This window comes from Gorilla gorilla, chromosome 9, assembly GCF_029281585.2.
Source record: "Gorilla gorilla gorilla isolate KB3781 chromosome 9, NHGRI_mGorGor1-v2.1_pri, whole genome shotgun sequence".
NCBI classification, from domain to species: domain Eukaryota; kingdom Metazoa; phylum Chordata; class Mammalia; order Primates; family Hominidae; genus Gorilla; species Gorilla gorilla.
The window spans coordinates 100,428,295-100,448,775 of NC_073233.2; the positions used below are offsets into that span (position 1 = coordinate 100,428,295).

The 20,481-nt window shown below is 37.4% G+C and overlaps 1 protein-coding gene across 5 annotated transcripts in view; it reads left to right on the forward strand.

Moving 5' to 3' along the window:
- FAT3 (FAT atypical cadherin 3) overlaps positions 1 to 20,481 on the forward strand; it is a 676,861-nt gene that overhangs the window by 288,878 nt on the left and 367,502 nt on the right. For all 5 annotated transcript variants that reach the window (XM_055356052.2, XM_055356051.2, XM_055356056.2 and 2 more), the window contains one exon: positions 14,801 to 15,115. In XM_055356052.2, coding sequence (XP_055212027.2) covers positions 14,801 to 15,115 — 315 coding nt within the window. The remainder of the gene's footprint in view (positions 1 to 14,800; positions 15,116 to 20,481) is intronic.

Sequence of the window (20,481 nt, forward strand, 5' to 3'; positions counted from 1 at the left end):
GGACTTCATTAAGTAAATGGTAAACATCACATGAATATTTCAGCCAATATTTACTGAGCACCTCATGTGTGTGTGCTAGACACTCTTCTAGGGTATATGGCAGTGATGGAGGAGAGAACATTCTTACACATAGTTTACATTTTAATGTGTTATTGGACTAGTGGGCAAGTGGACATCACCACAGTCATTAAAAATGAGCCATAGAACTAAAGTTATTAATGCGGAAAGATGTTCCATGTACAATGGTGAGAATATATTAAGGAATGGTAAAAACTGCAGTTACTTTTGCACCTAAATAAAATTACAGATAAATATACTGCTTTGGGGTGAAAATAATATAGAACAAAGGCAATGCAACAAAGACACCAACAGTTATTATCTCTGGATCATGACATAATCAGCATTTTAAAAACATATTTATATTTCATATTTTCTTCTACAGTGAAGTGTTGATTTTTTAAATGCAGAGATTTGCCTAGTAATTAGTTTGAATGCTCCAAAAGTTTCTGCTGTTCAAAAGATTCATCTATCATCTGCCTATGTGCTTGTCTGTTTATCTATGTATCTATCTCTGAAGCAAGAATAGAAATAAACTTCAGCTTCCTTCAGATAGCTATTTCTGTGTTTACTGACCATTATCGTCAGAAAATATTTCTAGATATCTAACTGAAGTCTGTTGTGCTGAAGTTTATGTCCATTTCTTCTTCTCAAGAAATAGAATCCAGTGACCACACTTCATGTTACAACCTCCACGTTTTCAGTCACTTCACACAAGCCATGTCTCGACTTCATTTCGTATATTCTCTGAGGGTGTTTTTTCCATTGCTCTAGGTTTCAACCTTCCTTTCTTTCTGTGTGTATGAATCTATACCATTGTGCTGTGTATGGTGGTTATGCAAATTAGCACCCACCAGAGAAAGGATTTGAGGCTGGGAATCATCTAAGTTATAGGAGAGAAAAACAGAGTGCAAGCTATACATGTCATTCCCAGCTTGGTACTCTTTTGGCTTCCTGTCTTCAAGCTGTTGGTGCCTGGTGCCAACTACACAGACAAGAGTTTTTATAGAGAGAACAGGTGTGCATTTGGAATCCTCTAAAAATGGGTCCTGAAAAGTTTATCTTGAAAACTTCAAGAAGCAAGTATGTGTTTTCTGAACCTACAGAACATCATGGCCAAGGAGGCTTTTGAGCATGCAGCTAAGTTTTAGAATTCCTGAGTCCCAAACAGACAAGGAGAGCTGTCCATTTTCATTAACTCCAAATAAAAGCTTGAATTCAGCCTGAAGCCCTTTGCCTTAATCTTCCTTGCAGCTCTCCAACTTACAGCCTTGAGAAGTAACAGGCACTGAAGGCGGCTTGCATTTCAGTGCATAATTGCTCTCAACAACTGTGTTGTGGGTTTTTCTTCTCCTTCTGCAAAGATGAAAGATGCCTAATCAATGGGCATCCTCATGAGGAGGAGGGAACAGAGTAGAACAAAAGTGTCCAGGGTGGATGCAAATCTGTGGATGAGAGCCCACCTAGAGCGCCTTGCTGGCGCTTTATCTGGGGCCTGGAGGCACTGATTCTGGCAGCCTGCAGTGTGTACCTGTGGGCAGGGCACCATTTAAGTGCATGATAAAATCAGCTAATGCCTTCATCAAACTATGTCTTTGCTTCTAGGCTTGAGGATATTATCATGACTCCATTTGCGTTCTTGGTAGCAAAGGGAAAACCCAAAACTGGGCATAATTTTAAGAAAATTGTCTTATTACTTAGGATAATTCACAGATGGAGAGTTGAAATTCAGAGCTTGAATTATCTTCTTCATATGTGTTAAAGAAGTTTGAAATTGACTATAAGCTTATTCTATCCACATTTTATTTTGTCCGGTGATCACAGGATAACAAAATATCTGGTTGACTCTTCTTTTTTTTTTTTTTTTTTGTTTCCAAATGCTCTTATTCATAGGGGGAGCTTGTCTTTAAAGAACCAGACATTCCAACTTGGCTAAATTTACCAAATGTTATGATGTTATCCTTCATTTACTTATTCCACATTTTTATAGTGTTCCAAATTTCTAGCCACCATCATAGGATAGAGAAAAGCAAATCAAAATGTTTCTTACTAGTGGGGAGCTCACAGTAGGATGGTAGAGGGACAGAAATAAAGTGCTAAGATAAAAGGCAGGAGGGGTCAGCCCCCACCCTGGATGGCTGGCTGGGTGACAGTGCTCTTTGAATCCTCCTTGAGGGTTGAGGAGCAAAGGAGGCCATTTGCGGAGATGGATTGAAGGAGCAGCCTGAGCAGATGTGCACAAAAGCAAAGGAGTGATGGATATTAAAGGAAGAGTTGGCCCTCCAGTTTGCCTGGTTCCAGACCAATCCAACATCTGAAAATCTTCAGAGAACATATAATATTGAATTCAAAATAATACATTTCAGCAAATTTTAGAAATTGAGGAAAGTAATAAAATCATTGAATTTCCTGTTACCAAAGAGCTGATACTAACCCACTGTGAGGAGCACAAGAACTTGGAATTGCCTTCTTTTTCATGATAATGGACACACGTGGATAGATCAGCAGCATACCTCATGTAATGAAAAGAGTGTGTGTCTTCTATTCAGTGTGCCACATTCCAGGCCTGACTTTGCCACTTGATTAGCTGGGCAATTCACTTAAAATCCCCAATTTAAAAAAAGTGCATTAAAGTATACATTTAAGTATGTTATATCTTAATATGTGACATATAAAGTATATAAAAATATATGCACATATAATATAGAGAGAGTTGCCAAAAGACAAAATCACAACAAATTTAAAGATCTTAACTGCCTTTTATTTGTGATTCTAGAATCAGGCACCACCTCATTCTCTAAAATAGAATGGGTGCTTTGATGAGCTGAGCAGAGGAGGGTGGGTTTATAGACAGAAAAGGGCTAAGGAGAACAGAACTGGAACAAAAAGCAGATTGATTGTTTCAAAATGACTTTCCTAGTAAAGGTTAAAGCAAAGGGGACTTTCTTATGCTAGCTAAAACTGTCCTGTTTGGGGACATATATATATATCTCAAAATATATATATATATTAAAATATATATAAATTATATTTTATTTTTTATATATTAAATGTTTTAATGTATAATATTAAAATATATATATATTTAAAAAATAGATATATATATCTCAATATATATATCTTGATTTCTTGGAAGGTCAGATAAACAACTTAGTGTTGGCTTGGTGGCATGGAACTTAACATGAGTGACTCCATTTTGGTTTGATCTTTTGGGCCTGGTGCAGGAACTCAGTCCAAACCAGTGACTTTCTGCAAATTGTATTTAACACACTAAAATGTATTTGAAGCATTATAAACATCTAAGTTAAGATTATCTCCACCCACAATTTCTCTACTAATCTCTGTTCATGCCATTTCAATTTGTTTCAGCTGTGTCCATATATTTCAGACTGACAGCAATTACAGACATGACTATAGGAGTGAGTGGAGTGACCCTGGTTGGGCCTATGAGGATAAAATGCCCATTCTTCCTTAACTGTTACCACACACTGTGCTGAACAATGATTTCTGTGAAGGCATTAAGAATCTTATACAGGTCCAAGGATGAATAGAACAAGAAAGAAAAATAGTATCTGTATGATCTTGCTAGAGGCAGGCATGGGTTGGCTAAAAGTGGTTATGGAGCCCATGAAAGAATTTCATGTGCTCTCAGAAATAAAACTAGTTTAAAGAGTTTGACTCTTGAAGAAATAAGCAATTTAAAAATGCACTGAGATGTTAATATTAGGAAAGATTAGGTAAACAGTGCAGGGAACTCTCTATATATTTCTTTGCACCTTCCTATGAATTTATAATTATTTCAGAATAAGAAGCTAAAAAATCTTTAATGCACTGAAAATTGCGAATTTACATTTTCAATAATTAGAAATAAGCATTAAATGAATCATGCACAAGTGAACAGACTCTGTTAGAAGCATATACAACAGATATGCCATCAAGGTATTTTTTAAGATTGTTTTTAATGGCCTCAGAGTCTCTAATAATTATCCCAGCAGGGTGATTTTTACCATGTTATAAAAACATGACCCCCAAAGCATTCCCTGATCCATACGCTGATAGGTTGTTTGGAGCTGTTGTGTTTGGGTGTCATTTTTTGGGGGCAAGATGTCATTTTAGACTTGGCATGTGGCATATGGGGATATGGCTAGAAAGTAGATAAGGTAAACAACCTAGCATGTAATATTTATCTAATTATGAACAGCTTTATGTATTTCCCCTTTCATCTCAAATATTTAGGACTGATTCAGTGAGCACAATGTACACATTTTTTTCTAATACTTGTTTGTGAATAAAAATTAATTAAAACAAATATGTGTTTCATGCTGGAATTAAATAATTGAAGTTCAATCTGTGCACAGTTCTGCTGAAACAAACATACAAATAAATAAATACTTTCTGTGTATCTACTTATTCAATTAAATATTAAGATGCCCAGAGAATTTTGGGTCTGCTACTGCCTTTATTATACAGCAAATAAAGATAAAAACAGAAAAGAACAATTTTATAAATATAAGCATACCTCAAAAACAAAGAGCATAAAAAATCCAAACTGTATTTCTAATGAATTTTGAAAATGACATTTTTATAAACATCAGGGTAAAATTTGAGCATCTCAACATAATCCACGTTGAACATTTCAGTGATAGGTAAAAATGTGAGGGATAGGATGCATTGCTGTCTGGGATATTCACTTGAGTCCTTTTCACTGAGCAGTACTACCTGAAACATGCTAGAAGCTCATTGTAGATGGTTTATTTTTTAAATGAGGTATCTTAATCACTCATTTCTACTCCCACTCAGCATGCAGTTATGAATGGACAGAGGTCCTATCCTATTGAATCAGAGACAGAGATCAGAATGAAGAAAGAACCTATATGGTACACGAGGAAGGAATTCTTAGAATGGAGAAGAAAAGCCCAGCAAAGAAATGGTTATCTTCTGATACTGAAAGAGCTGTCACAGAAGAAAGGTTGTTTGCAAAGTTGTTCTGTTTTATTCTGAAATGTGAATGGGAATATAGGTATAAATCGCTTTTGAAATTACAGAGACCAAATTTTTGCCTCAGTGTGAAGAAGTTTGTGTTAGCTAAAACTGCCCAGTAAATGGTGAGGATCCTATCACCTGATTTGGAACAGAGTCTGGGTTCTGGGTCAGGGATGTTGTGGAAGGGATGCTTTCATTAGGAGAATTGTATCTAGTGTCCTTTGAGGTCTCTTCCAGGTCTGAGGGAGGCTAATGAATCCCTTCATTGATATAAACTAGCCTACTGCTGAATCAGTGTCATGGACATACACTTATTGAGTGCCTACTATATGTCAGGCAGCCAGAAACTCTGCCATTATAGAACCCACTATGAACAGATAGATGGAAGGAGACCCCTTTCTGGGGATGAATACTCCAGGACTATGTTGGGTAATGGGTTATGAATATGTCACAGACATTTATATTCTGCCTATCTTTATAAATAAAAACAGACTCTCTTTGAAGAGAGTCAGTAATGCTTTTTAAAAATATTTATATTCTACAAAGATATACCAAGATGTACCAAAAAGTATCTTTTTATGATTTCTACATTCGGTATGGAAAACATGAGTAAGAAAGTAAAACATTAATTAAATAATGTTTGCTTAGTTAATGACACTTCTCTATCAGAGGGGAAAAATGTCTTTGGATATGATATTGTATCTGGGTTTTTGTATAAATATTGATTAAATAGACAATATGGTTTTTGTTAACAACTGGTCTTGAGTCTGACAAACTAAAGTTTGAGAAGAGAATTTTATATTTACTGGATGAGTGATCACTGGCAAGTTGCTTAACCTATATCTGTTTCTTTATCTGTCAAATGGGGATAAATACAGTAACTGCCTCATGAGTGCTTACAGTAATAAATATTTGTTGAATGAATGAGGGATTTTAAAGAATTAATGAAGACTGAATTTATTGTACCTGTCAAAATACCAGGTGCACAATGATTAAATAGTGATGTGTGTGAAAGTCATGATAGTGATGATAGTGGTTGTAATACTGTCTCTGTTTGGAGATGATATGATCATCTATGTACAAAACTATGGAATTTATAAAAAATTGGTTAGAAGACTAAACCAGGAAGAAGTCGAATCCCTGAATAGACAAATAACAAGTTCTGAAATTGAGGCAGTAATTAATAGCCTACCAACCCAAAAAAGCCCAGGATCAGACAGATTCACAGTCGAATTCTACCAAAGGTACAAAGAGAAGCTGGTACCATTCCTTCTGAAATTATTCCAAACCATAGAAAAAGAGGGACTCTTCCCTAACTCATGTTATGAGGCCAGCATAATCCTGATACCAAAACCTGGCAGACACACAACAAAAAAAGAAAATTTCAGGCCAATATCCCTGATGAACGTCAATGTGAAAATCCTCAATAAAATACTGGCAAACTGAATCCAGAAGCACATCAAAAAGTGTATCCACCATGATCAAGTCGGCTTCATCCCTGGGATGCAAGGCTGGTTCAACATATGCAAATCAATAAACATAAGCCATCACATAAACAGAACCTATGACAAAAACCACATGGTTATCTCAATAGATGCAGAAAAGGCCTTCAATAAAATTAAACACCCCTTCATGCTAAAAACACCCAATAAACTAGGTATTGAGGGAATGTATCTCAAAATAATAAGAGCTATTTATGACAAACCCATAGCCAATATCATACTGAATGGGCAAAAGCTAGAAGCATTCCCTTTGAAAACCCACACAAGACAAGGATGCCCTTTCTCACCACTCCTATTCAACATAGTATTGGAAGTTCTGGCCAGAGCAATCAGGCAAAAGAAAGAAGTAAAGGATATTCAAATAGGAAGAGAGGAAGTCAAATTGTCTCTGTTTGCAAATGACATGATTGTATATTTAGAAAACCCCGTCGTCTCAGCCCCAAATCTCCTTAAGCTGATAAGCAACTTCAGCAAAGTCTCGGGATACAAAGCCAAAGTGCAAAAATCACAAGCATTCCTATACACCAATAGTAGACAAACAGAGAGCCAAATCATGAGTGAACTTTCATTCACAATTGCTACAAAGAGAATCATTGCTACAAAGAGAATCAAATACGCAACTGACAAGGGATGTGAAGGCCCTCTTCAAGGAGAAGTACACACCACTGCCCAAGGAAATAAGAGAGGATACAAACAAATGGAAAAACATTCCATGCTCATGGATAGGAAGAATAAATATCGTGAAAATGGCCATACTGCCCAAAGAAATTTATAGATTCAATGCTATCCCCATCAAGCTACCATTGACTTTCTTCAAAGAATTGGAAAAAACTACTTTAAATTTCATATGGAACCAAAAGAGAGCCCATATAGCCAAGACAACCCTAAGCAAAAAGAACAAAGCTAGAGGCATCACGCTACCTGACTTCAAACTATACTACAAGGCTACAGTAACCAAAACAGCATGGTACTGGTACCAAAACAAATATATAGACCAAAGGGACAGAACAGAGGCCCCAGAAATAACCACACATTTACAACCATCTGATCTTTGATAAACCGGACAAAAACAAGTCATAGATTCCCTATGTAATAAATGGTGTTGGGAAAACTGGCTAGCCATATGCAGAAAACTGAAACTGGACCCCTTCGTTACATCTTGTACAAAAATTAACTCAAGATGGATTAAAGATTTAAATATAAGACCTAAAACCATAAAAACCCTAGAAGAAAACCTAGGCAATACAATTCAGGACATAGGCAAGGGCAAAGACTTCATGACTAAAACACCAGAAACAATGGCAACAAAAGCCAAAATTGACAAATGGGATCTAATTAAACTAAAGACCTTCTGCACAGCAAAAGAAACTGTCATCAGAGTGAACAGGCAACCTATAGAATGGGAGAAACTTTTTGCCATCTATCCATCTGACAAAGAGCTAATATCCAGAATCTACAAGGAACTTAAATTTACAAGAAAAAAAACAACCCCATCAAAAAGTGGGTGAAGGATATGAACAGACACTTCTCAAAAGAAGACATTTATACGGCAAACAAACATATGAAAACAAGCTCATCATCACTGGTCATTAGAGAAATGCAAATTAAAACCACAATGAGATACAGTCTCACACCAGTTAGAATGACAATCATTAAAAAGTCAGGAAATAACAGATGCTGGAGAGGATATGGAGGAATAGGAATGCTTTTACACTGTTGGTGGGAGTGTAAATTAGTTCAACCATTGTGGAAGACAGTGTGGTGATTCCTCAAGGATCTAGATCCAGTGAGCCAAATAATGCTAGAAATATTACTAAGAAATTTACTAGACATACCATTTTACCCAGCAATCCCATTACTGTGTATATACCCAAAGGATTATAAATAATTCTGCTATAAATACTCATGCACACGTATGTTTACTGCAGCACTATTCACAATAGCAAAGATTTGCAACCAACCCAAATGCCCATCAATGATAGACTGGTTAAAGAAAGTGTGACACATATACACCATGGAATACTATGCAGCCATAAAAAAGGATGGGTTCCTGTCTTTTGCAGGGATAGGATGAAGCTGGAAACCATCATTCTCAGCAAACTAACACAGAACAGAAAACCAGACCCTGCACGTTCTCACTCATAAGTGGGAATTGAACAATGAGAACACATGGACACAGGGAGGGTAACATCACACACTGGGGCCTGTCAAGGAGTGGGGGTCTAGGGGAGGGATAGCATTAGGTGAAATACCTAATGCAGATGACAGGTTAATGGGTGCAGCAAATCACCATGGCACATGTATACCTATGTAACAAACCTGCACGTTTTGCACATGTATCCGAGAACTTAAAGTATAACAATAAAAAAAAATTGGTTAGAACTAATAAGTAAGTTTAACAATGTTGTAGGATACAAGATTAACATACAAAAATCAACTGTAACTTATATACTAAAATCAAACAATTGACATTAAAATAAAAATAATGCATTTTATAATATGTCAAAAACATAAAATGTTTAGGGATAAATTTGACAAAAGATGTGTAAGCTGTGTATACCGAAACTATAAAGCATTCCTTAGAGAAATGAAAGAAGACAAATACATAAAGATAAATACCATTTTTATGGATCAGTAGACTCAAAGCTGTCAAGATGCCCGTTCTTACCAAATTGATTTATAGGTTAAATCTAATCCCAGTCAAAATCCTAGTGGGTTTCCTAAGTGTCTTATGGATTTTAAAGATGATTCTATAATTTATATAGAAATGCAAATCACCTGGGTTAGCCTAAACAATTGTGAAAAGAGCAAAGTTGGAAGACTTACACTTCCTGATTTCAAGATTTATAAAGCTACATTAATCAAGACAATGGGATATTGGCATAAAGGTAGTCAAACAGATTAATGGGACAGAAACACATGGGGCTGGAACAATGAACATCTACATACAAAAAATAAACTTAGATCTATATCTTTCACCATAAAGAAAACTCAAAATGGATCATAGATATAAATACAACACCTAAGACTATTAGACCAGAAGAAAACACAGCACAAAATTTTGGTGACTTTGGATTAGGCAAGGATTTCTAAGATACAATACCAAAACATGACCTATAAAAGAAAAATTGATAAATTGGATATGAAAATATAAGATTTTTACCTTCAAACATTACTATTATAAGAGTGAAAAGATAAGCCACAGACTGGGGGGGAAGTTAGCAAATCACTTATCTGATAAAGACTCTTATCCAGAATATATAAAGAACTCTTGAAATTCAAGAAAACAAACAACCCAAATTTAAAAATAGGCAAAACATTTGAACACTTAACCTACGATAACTTCTTTATCTTAGAGAAGATATTCAGGTGAAAAATAAGCACTTTTAAAGATGCTTAACATCATAAAGATGCAAATGAAAACTTCAGTGAGATACCATTGTATACCCATTAGAATATCTACATTTGAGACACTGACCATGCCAAGTCAGCCACAAGCGGGGATGTGGAGCAACTGGTACCCTCCACATTCACTGCCAGTGGGAATGTGAAACGGTGCAAATATATGTCTATCCTGTGATACAGTCATTCTTACCCCTAAGTTATTACTCAAGAGTAATGGAAGTATTCTTCCATATAAAACTTTTAGATGCATGTTCTTAGCAGCTTTATTTGTAATGGTTAAAAACTGAAAGCAACTCAAATATTCACCAATAGGTCAATGGTTAAAAAAATAATGCTATACCCACACAATGGAATATTACTAAGAAATGAAAAGGAATTAACTATTGTTATACACAAAATAACATGGATCAATCTCAAAATAATTACTGTGAGTGAACGAAAACAGAAAAACAGTACAGACTATATTATTTAAGTTCTATAAAATTCTAGAAAATACAAAGTTATTTATAATGACAGGAAGGTAATCTGTGGTTACCTGGGGGTAGAAAGAGTTGGGAGCAAGGGATTGAAAATGAGAAAGAGGCTACTTTGGAGGATCATGGATATGTTTGTTGTTTTGATTGTGGTGATGGTTTCATGAAAATCAAAACTTACCAATTGTTTGTTTTAGACATGGACAGGTTATTGTATTCCAAATACGACAATTTTTTTAAAAAGTAATAAAGAATGCATTGTGGTTGTCACAATGTTAAGGGCCCTCAAGATGTGATTTTGGCATTCCTTGGTCAATCTTAAAAGTGAGATTTGATTGATAAAAGAGGTAATGTGGATTTACATTCTTAGTTGTGACTATGTTGACTGTCATTAGCTATAAGAGGATAGGTATGCAGAAATGCTATCACTGGACATCAGTGGTGTTAGCATGATTAATATTGAGTCTTGGATGAAACTCAGTAATTAACACATTTCAGACTCAGTCCTTTTAAAATTTGTCCTCAAATTTTTGGATCATAAAATTGACATCTGAACATTGTGTTCCAAGATACTCATTCACACTTCTAGTTACTTGGTAAATATAGCCATATACATCTTTTATTTTAACAGGAGAGAATTCTAATTTTTAAGGAAAATGTCTGATCCTTCATTAAGAGTAAAATAAGGTAAAATCCCACCCTTGTATTTTGATTTGTATTTGTGAAGGCATTTCATCTAAGGACTTCTCAAAATCCTTTAATGTCCAAAGGCTGTGGTATACCATCTTCCTGTTTGACAAGTGGAAGAAAATAATTTAGTGACTTCCAGGAATCGCAAAGCAATTTTGTGACTGCAAATCTCTATATGTAAGTGCTTTGGTGTGTGTGTGTGTGCACACACACATACGTGGAAATGTAGGCATGGCAGGTAGTCAGGCAAGGTGACAAATAAAACTGAAAAACTTCCTTGATTTTATTGCTTATTGAATTATGTTCTCTTTTTAGTGACCTTACTTTGATGTTCCCCAAAAAGGCCAGATACTTTCACACACAAAAAAATTATGTAATGGGCAAATCACAAAGACTGTGAGAATGGCACATGACCAGAGAAGAAAAAACATCTGGCATGACAATTCATCCCCAACTTCTCACCTTTCAAGATTATCCCTTGCTTTAGGGTGTGATTACCATTTAGAATGCCTATGGTATTGCTTTTGGTTCACATAGATTTAACACGTACTCAGCATGTGCTATGCCACACGCATTTTGCCAAACTCTTGGTGTACATTTAATGATTACCACAACACTGAGAGATGGGTATGAAAACTAGATTCGCTTGGGTTGAACATCTTCTCTATGGTCAATTGGGTAGAAAGTGAAGGATTCCAGATTTGAAACTGGGTTATTCAAGGCAGACAGTCTAGGGTTCTTCTACATTTAGCTGTGGAGCTTTGGGCAAGTTACCAACATGGTGTCCTTATCTTTAAGAGATAATTATAAAGTTTATATTATAGGGAATTTGAATTACAAGTCTCACAGCACATTATGGATCCTCAGTAAATGCTATTTCCCCTGCCTCCCATCCCCTTCTGGTTCTAGAGTCTTTGGTCTTCCTAGTATATCGGTCTAAACGAGATTAGCCCTTCTGGCTGTTGGCTATGCATTTATCCCCTCAGTAGAGATCTCCTTAATAAAGATCTGTGTTCTCCAAAGGACTGGGAGTCTTTTGAGGACAGAGACCCTCTCATTATCTCTGTTCCTCCAATGGCAGCACAGGGTCCAGTGGATGCCTGTAAACTGAATGGACAGGTCTCATGGCAGTGAAGAGGTGCCTTGCGGAGACTGCAGAACATTTATTTTGTGTTACATTACCTGTATCCCTCACCCCAGCTCACACCTTTCTACTCTTAGTTTCCATCCCAGAGACGGCTTAGTTCCCTGTCACTTGTCTGTTCTATGACTTGCAGAGCTCCAGTCTACCTGGGTGGCACCTCATGGCACTGACTGCTATGAGAGTTCCACAAAACTGTCCATGGTGTCTGTGATGTGCTGGTGTCCTGTACTCACAGATGTGCTCACACCTGTTCGGGTATCCAACCCTCAGAGCCCTCCTTCTCTGGTCCTTAATGTCATGTTGACAATTGACTCTGTCTGAGAGACCAAAATAGATGGTCCTTTATCAACTAAGATGAATCCTAGGGTTAAAAAACAGACTAGCCTCTGGGTTGACGGTTCAGGGCCCAGCTGGCATGGCAGATTTCTCAATTCCTACAGGAAAAACCACACTCCTACTAGACTCTCTAACAATAAGTGCTACCAGGCAAATTGTCCTAACTTTGATTTACAACCCAGACCACTAAAACTCTGGTTGGACAGAGGATTTGTCTCACAAACATTCCTTTCTGATAAGCTACTGCAGACCTAAGCCAGTATCAGCTGGCTTATGAAGCCTGTGCACAAACTGTCTTTGTGTCCTATAGTTCATCTTTTGATATAAAGAGCCAAATTCCACCTCATTTTAATGCTAAAATCCTGCCCCAAAGTGAACATAGAATGTATGTTGCATGTATGTTTGCCCACTGCGAATATGGTCAACTCTTCTCATAAATATGTATGATGTTTCTCCCAAATCTGCTGAATATGTATGACTGCATTATGTGCTATGGGCCCTATGAGGCATAAAACCAACCTGGCCTTCCCCTCTTGGAAAAGAGAGCACCTTCGGCACACACTGGACAACATCTCTTCCCAGTTTGCAAACCGATATTGGCTGCCAATAAAGTTCTCCTTTCCACTATTTAGTCATCCTGGTGGTCTTATAGATGGCAGTGTCAACCCAGTTTATAAAGCTGTCTTTATTCATTCAATCAATGAACACACATCACTGCGTTTATAATATCTTTTGTTGTTGTTGTTGTTGTTGCTTTTACTTCTCCTCATTTTCCTCCTATTCTATTGTCTAGTACCTATTCCTCTAATGACAGATTGGCATTTCTCTTCTAACTACCAGATATCAGCCATATTCTATAGGAACCCATTGTTTTACATATTTCCATTTAGAATATTTGAGATTAACTTTTGTCCCATGGCTTACCACTATGCAGAGTTCTTTGGTGAATAACGTAGCAGCTGAAATTTCAACATCAATCAGGTTATCACCCTTTAAAAATTTTATCTGTCTTGAGTCTGAGGAAATTTTGAGTATTCCAGCCTAACTGTTTCTGGACAGATGCCCTCCTCTCTCCCCGTTGCTGTACTTGGCAGTTTGCTTATGCAGGGTCTATAGGCTAAGTTATATGCCTAATTTAGACAAAAGTTTAACAGGAATACAGAGGATAGAGAATTCAGGGCAGAACTGGAGAACTGTTTCTTGACTCTTTTCACAATGTCTTTTATAGTATAAGGATTTACATGAATTTCACGCTTTCTATGAGCCTCCTGACTACTTTTACAGTTTTTATACACTGAGCCCAGAGTTTTCCCATCACGATGGGCTCATGATCCTGTCCCTGTGGTAAGTTTCTGTAGCCTGGTGATTGGGTAAGGGTTGTAAAGATAGACAAGAGCACTGTGTTTTCTCTGGCTTTTTAGGCAGACATCTGATTTCCTGGTTGGCACTTGTTTCAACCATGAAACGGGAAAGACTGGGCATTTTGTGCTCCTAATTTAAAATGATTGTCCATGAGCATCTCTCAAAGTGGCTCAGAGTTTATTAGGGCCCTCTGTAGAGTTCTTAAGGGGGATGGAACTCGTTCGGAACGTGTTTATATGACCTCTTCTCTGATTATGTTGGAATAGCTGTGACATTTGATTTTCGGGGAAAAAGTAAGAAGGAGGGTTATACCTTTGCAGGCAAAATATTTTCCACTGTAACAGGCAAAAAAAGAATATTTGAAAGGTTTTTCTTCTTTCTGTAAATAAACAGATAAAATAATTTACCCTAGGAGAGCTTTTCCTTGCATAAGAAGTCAATTCAATATCAGGTCAAATGGAGATATTGACCTGATACTACACTGATTTCCCATGAAACATGGGAAGTGCTTTGACCCCTGGCCCAACCTCTTCTCATTCCTCTATATCATCTATTCTGTGTGTGTGCATCTGAGCTCAGGTTTGTTTGAGAGATATCTATCTCCAAAATTCAAATAAAGTATTTGTAAATGTAATTATACTCTATAAACAGTAGAAGAACTATTTAATCTGGTCCTGCTGAAAATCATTTTCTTATGTAAAGAGTGACATCTTAATTTAACCTTATGTTATGGATTTGGGTGTTTTTCATATGCCAAGATTATTTAGTGTAGTCCTTTGGAATTTGAGATTATTTATTTAATGTCTTCCCTTTCTCTGTGACAGTAACACTTCTCTTTTTTGTCTCAGGGGTCATCACTGCCGCAGACATTCTTGATCGGGAGACAATGGGGTCATACTGGCTAACAGTGTATGCCACAGACAGGGGCGTTGTTCCACTCTACTCCACCATTGAGGTCTACATTGAAGTTGAAGATGTGAATGACAATGCCCCGCTGACCTCAGAACCTATATATTATCCTGTTGTCATGGAAAACTCTCCAAAGGACGTATCTGTCATTCAGATCCAGGCTGAAGATCCTGACTCCAGTTCCAATGAAAAACTGACATACAGGATTACAAGTGGAAATCCTCAGAATTTTTTTGCCATCAATATCAAAACAGGTAAGGGAATGCTTATATGACTTCTTTTTAGTTTGTAGTCCAGCCTTTAAATTCATCAGCCTGACACTTTCTGTATTCATTTACTTTATTTTCTAAAGAATAGCATCTTCCTTTCTGAGAATAGTTTCTAAAAAGGTGAGTGCCACTTCTGCCTATGTGGTATGTTTTAATTTCACTTGACACTGAGTGGGAGTGATCTAATCAAAATCAGAGGTTTTCACAAAAGGCCTTAGATTTGCTTTACTCATAATAATAAAATGTGGTTCCCAGGCCACTCAGAGAGCCAGCTGCTTCCTTCTCTTTCTTGAAAAAGAGTAACCTGGCCTCTGCTGGATTCTATGAGCAAGCTGGCTTTGTGATGCCTCTACCTCTAGACACTTCTCCCTTGCTGATCTCCTTAAAGCCTTCACCTCAAACTCCAGATGTTTTTGCGATTCCTGTACTACCCATCAAGGAAGCATCCATGTTTAAAAGAACTTCCAGTGTCTCAATTTTTACATAAAATATGTATAACTTCAATTTTCTGGTCTTTTGCTCAAAACGTTTTTAGAGATTGTAATGAAAACTTAATTGGTTGAGTAAGGATAAGAAAGGTCTAAGGATCGGTAGCAGGTGTGCATTTGGCTGAATGCATTCTGAGACAGGTATGTACGTTGGAAAAGTTCTTTGCAGATCTGAGAGGTTCATTGCTTTCTTGTGATTTGCCTCTTTTAGGTCTGAACAAAGGAGTAAAATAGTGAGAGTTGTGATGGATGGGGTTTTAATTCATTGAAATTTAGAGTAATTTAAATTAATTTCATCCTGGGCAAGTGAGTTGATATTGGTCAAAAAGTTAGGCTCAGTTGAGATTTGTTGGTGTGAACAAACTCAGCTCTCCTAATGAACTACTAATCTAGTCGATGGTTGTTTCTCCTGCCTATGTTTGTTAAACAGAAACATGTAGCTGACCTCAAGTATTTTATAAATGTCAGATTCCCATTAATATAATGAAAGAGAATGTCAGGGTTTAAGAAAGAAAATTATTGATTTTCTCTAATTATGAGTGGATCAATCATTTTGTTAAGCAGACTTTTGCATTCTAACAGTGTTGAATCGGGATTTGACTTGTATTTTATTGTAAGACAAAGAGAGTACTAACTATCGGTATCTGTTGAGGCCTGCTTGTACTTGCAGAAGAGGACTCAGATTTGGAGCCTTGGCCCAACCTTTCAGAGCCCCATTAAGTAGATAAAATTCTCCATGCTTCTGCGGAACAGGCCTCCAACTTTCCTGGGAAGCCCTCCTGATTTACTTTTTGGTATGGCAAAGAGCTCCTTAGAACATAGCCACAGAGAAATGAATTCAATCACTTTGCAAATTTAAGAGTGAGGGTTGTGGTGGAGGGAGAGAGAGAACAAAAACAAAAACAAACAATGCCACAGTAAAGAAGTTGAGGCCACAGATATCTTCACATTTCACAACCCAGTGGAGTCTGAAATACCCCAGTCAGATTCTGCTTCTTACATCTTGATCCCATTGCTACTTGAGTCATTACTGATAGGCCCAGCACCCTTTTTTTAAAGAAGTTAATAAAAAGCTGCAAAAGGGAAGTTTTCACTGTTCTCATCCTTTACTTAGGAATGAATAGAAAAAATAACTGTCACAGGGAAGAGGGAAGAATTTGGGTTGGATGTGAAGTTCAGAGAAGAACATGCTCATTCATGTAACTAAAGCTTTCTTTTATATGGCTTTTAAAAGTTTGAACATAATTTTTCAGAAAGCCCTATTTTATCACTATTTGGCCTACGTTGCTAATAAGATCCTTAAGCATGTTCATAATTTCTCTCTTCTTGCCATAGATTTTTAAAAAGCATTTTTGCCAGGAATGACATTTTTGTCCAAGTGGTCTAATTGTCTAAAGAAATATATAGCATACCTTGTAGGTTCCAGACACATGATGAGAAAATACTGCATTTTTATCCATTTATTCAATCACCAACCATTTATTGTACCTATTACTTTTCAAGTAAGATCTAATAAAGAGGGTTATAAACTTAAGATATGGTCCCAGCCTTAGGGACCCAAACTTATATGAACTTAACAAATACTTATGATATAGCGAAAGATATAAATGATTCCAGCAGGGGAGCTTCACTCAATATAGGGTTGGTGGGAGTGATGGTCAGGGAGGGCTTCATGGAGGAAGTCACATTTGGAGTTAGAAGTCCTGAGTTTCAAATGCTTGCTCTGTGCTTTCTAACTATGAAACACCATAGAACACAGTGGGGGAAACAGACTGTATTGCACAGTTTTCACCAGCTTCATGAACTTACCAGCTTCACGACCTTGGGGAAATTATTGAACCTCTCTTAAATGTAGTTTTTAGTGAGTAAAAATAGTTGCAAGGAATATAGGAGTCCTCACCAGAAATCCTTTGCACAGTACCTGGTGCATTGAAATCCCACAAAAAAAGCTGATACCCCATTCTAACTACTTTACTGTAGTTACAGTCATTTAATCTCTTTGGACCTCACTTACTTATCTGGAAAATGAAAATGACCTTGCTTACTCTGCAAGGGTTGCTCATGAAGTCTGAATGTCATCATGATGTGTTTGAAGGCTGTTGGTAAACTACAGAGTTCTGTAAGAGTCATGTTATGCCTATTTCTAATGAGATTCACAGAACTCCAAGTCTGGTGAAATTCTTATTAATGGTGTTGCTCTAAGTATCATGCTGCCTAGGGGGCAACCTTCAGCCAGCTCAAGGAACTCTCTAATAGAAGTCTTAATTTTTGGCATTTCTTCCTGACTCTAAAGTCATTTGTCTGAAATAGTTACATCAATATAACATTTTTCAGTAATGAAGCTGGATGTGTAGCTAACCAGTGTGTAGATAGATAGATAGATACATAGATACATAGGCAGAGGCATACTAACCAGTATATTTAGGAAAGATTTATGCTTTAGATTTTTTTCTCAAATGGATGTTGACTCTAGTAAACTAAGCTTTCATTTCCTCCTCTGCTGTACAGTTGGAATTTTTAGAATTTGGTTTTGTTTTGGCAATGTGCTACATAATAAAGATTAAAATGATTAACACCAATGCAAATAATGCCAAGATGTATGATATACAGCTTGTAGCAGATAACAGATGTTACCAACCCCAAAATGGAGAGAGATTTCTTTATTGAACATCTGTTCTCTACACAAATAACTGGGTTTTTTTCTACCACATCTAGAATCACGTAGAATCAGTAGTCTGTGGACTTTCTTTAGTAATTCCTGTGGCTTAAGGAAAACAAGCTGTAATGCTGTGTGGTTTTTTCTGGCCGGTACAGAGAACTCTTGCTTAATTCCAGGCCAAGCAGTTAAATTCAATCAAATGCAGCCTACCCCTATGTCTGAGGTGGAGATACCAACAGGCCGGTGTTCACTTGCCTCTTTGGGTGAGCAGGAATGTTGCTTCCTTCCAGTTCGCTCAGTCGCCCAGGCTGGAGTGCATTGGCACGATCTCGGCTCACTGCAAGCTCCGCCTCCCGAGTTCACGCCATTCTCCTGCCTCAGCCTCCCGAGTAGCTGGGACTACAGGCGCCTGCCACCACACCCGGCTAATTTTTTGTATTTTTAGTAGAGACGGGGTTTCACCGTGTTAGCCAGGATGGTCTCGATTTCCTGACCTCGTGATCCGCCCGCCTCGGCCTCCCAAAGTGCTGGATTACAGGCGTGAGCCACCGCGCCCGGCCTCCAGTTCTTTTGAGGGAGTCCAGGGTGGCCCTCATTGGTCATCCAGGCTGAAGTGGGGAGCAGGGGTGGAAATTTCTTCTAGGGCTTTGGAAGGTTTATTTTAGTCATGTTTACACCGTGGAAACCCCATAGTACAGGGCTGACATGCCAGTGTTTAGTAGAGAACTCAATAAATGTTAACTATTACGATCATCATCATCATCCCGTATTTCCCACTAGAAAAAAAGTCTGTGTAAGCTACAAGCACACTGCTCCTGGACCCCACTATCTTGAGGAAGACATTTCTGAAAGGCAGCCATGTCTTGCCTTAGCAATTGCTAGGTAGCACTGAAATCTTCAACTCAGTTTTATGAAGTGCCTGACGTACCGTTGATCTAGACCCCAGGTGTCAGCAGGGTGGGAGACATAACAGAAATACATTGGAAGATACTTTCTGCACTCAGGGAATTTAGTCTCATAGGAAAAACAGAACCATCATACTTACGATTTAAGGCAGCTTATTTAAAACAAAAACAAAACAAAACAAAAAAAGAGTGGAGCTCTGTGGATTATAAGCTATGAACAGTGTAACATGTCAGAGCAGAGCTGAGTAACAGGGGATCTTTGCGGACCTGAAGGGGGCCTGAAGAATGGGCTGACCTGTAGAGACAGAGGCCAGGTAACTATACAGGGAATATAAACAAGTGAAGCTTACCAGATAGCTTGAGAGGCATGATATTATTAGAAAGCGAATTTTAAGAGTCATAAATGTCAGGAAAGTGGTAAGATATTAGAAGTAGCAAATACATCTCTTTTCTTTTGTTTCTGAGTTTGATAATAGTTAAATTTTAAAGGACCTTGGTTTTTTTGTTTTGTTTTGTTTTGTTTTTGTTGTTGTTTTTTCCAGTCTTCCTTCTGAGAGACCTACTTCTTAAAGGAATTATTTTAAAGGGAAAAACACATACATAAAAGAGACCCCTTTATTCTTTCTTTTGTGTCTGTAAAACATAGATCCAGGATTAGCATACGCTGCATTGAGAGTCTGCCTGTGAAAGTGATTTTTGCTTAATCCAGATCTTTCAATGGTTCACTGTCCAGGGCATGGAATTTCTAAGTTTATTTCTGCAGTTGCTCTGTCTCCCTTTGACCCATGCTCCATTCACTGGCATCTCCACTTGTATTTGAGTAGAGGTGAAGTTCAGCTTTCTTTTGCTTTCTGTGAGCATCTTGAAATAAACCTGAGTAAAACATAGTTTATGTGTTGGTAGACTGGCTACCCCCACTTTAGGCAACTTAGGAGGAAGAAATCCTCTTCAAAAGTGTGTGTGCTGTAAGAATACCTCAAATTCTACCTTTAAGTATTGATTACTCCTAGGATAGACATTTCCTTTCTCTGTTAAAATTGGAGGAGATAGCTTATTAAAATATTGGATGTCTTTAGTTTTTTAATCAGCTGCATATAACATCAGCATGCCTTTTGGTATATGGTATACAACATAGTGGATAAGGGAGGGGGTAACAGGGAGAGAAATCCAGACCACACTTCAACCTGAAAATTATTACCTGGTGAGCTTGCTAGACTATAGAGTCTTAGGCCAGAGCTTGATTATTTGCATTTTTAACAAGTTTCTAGGTGATGATGATGTTGCTCTCTCCTGAGAGCC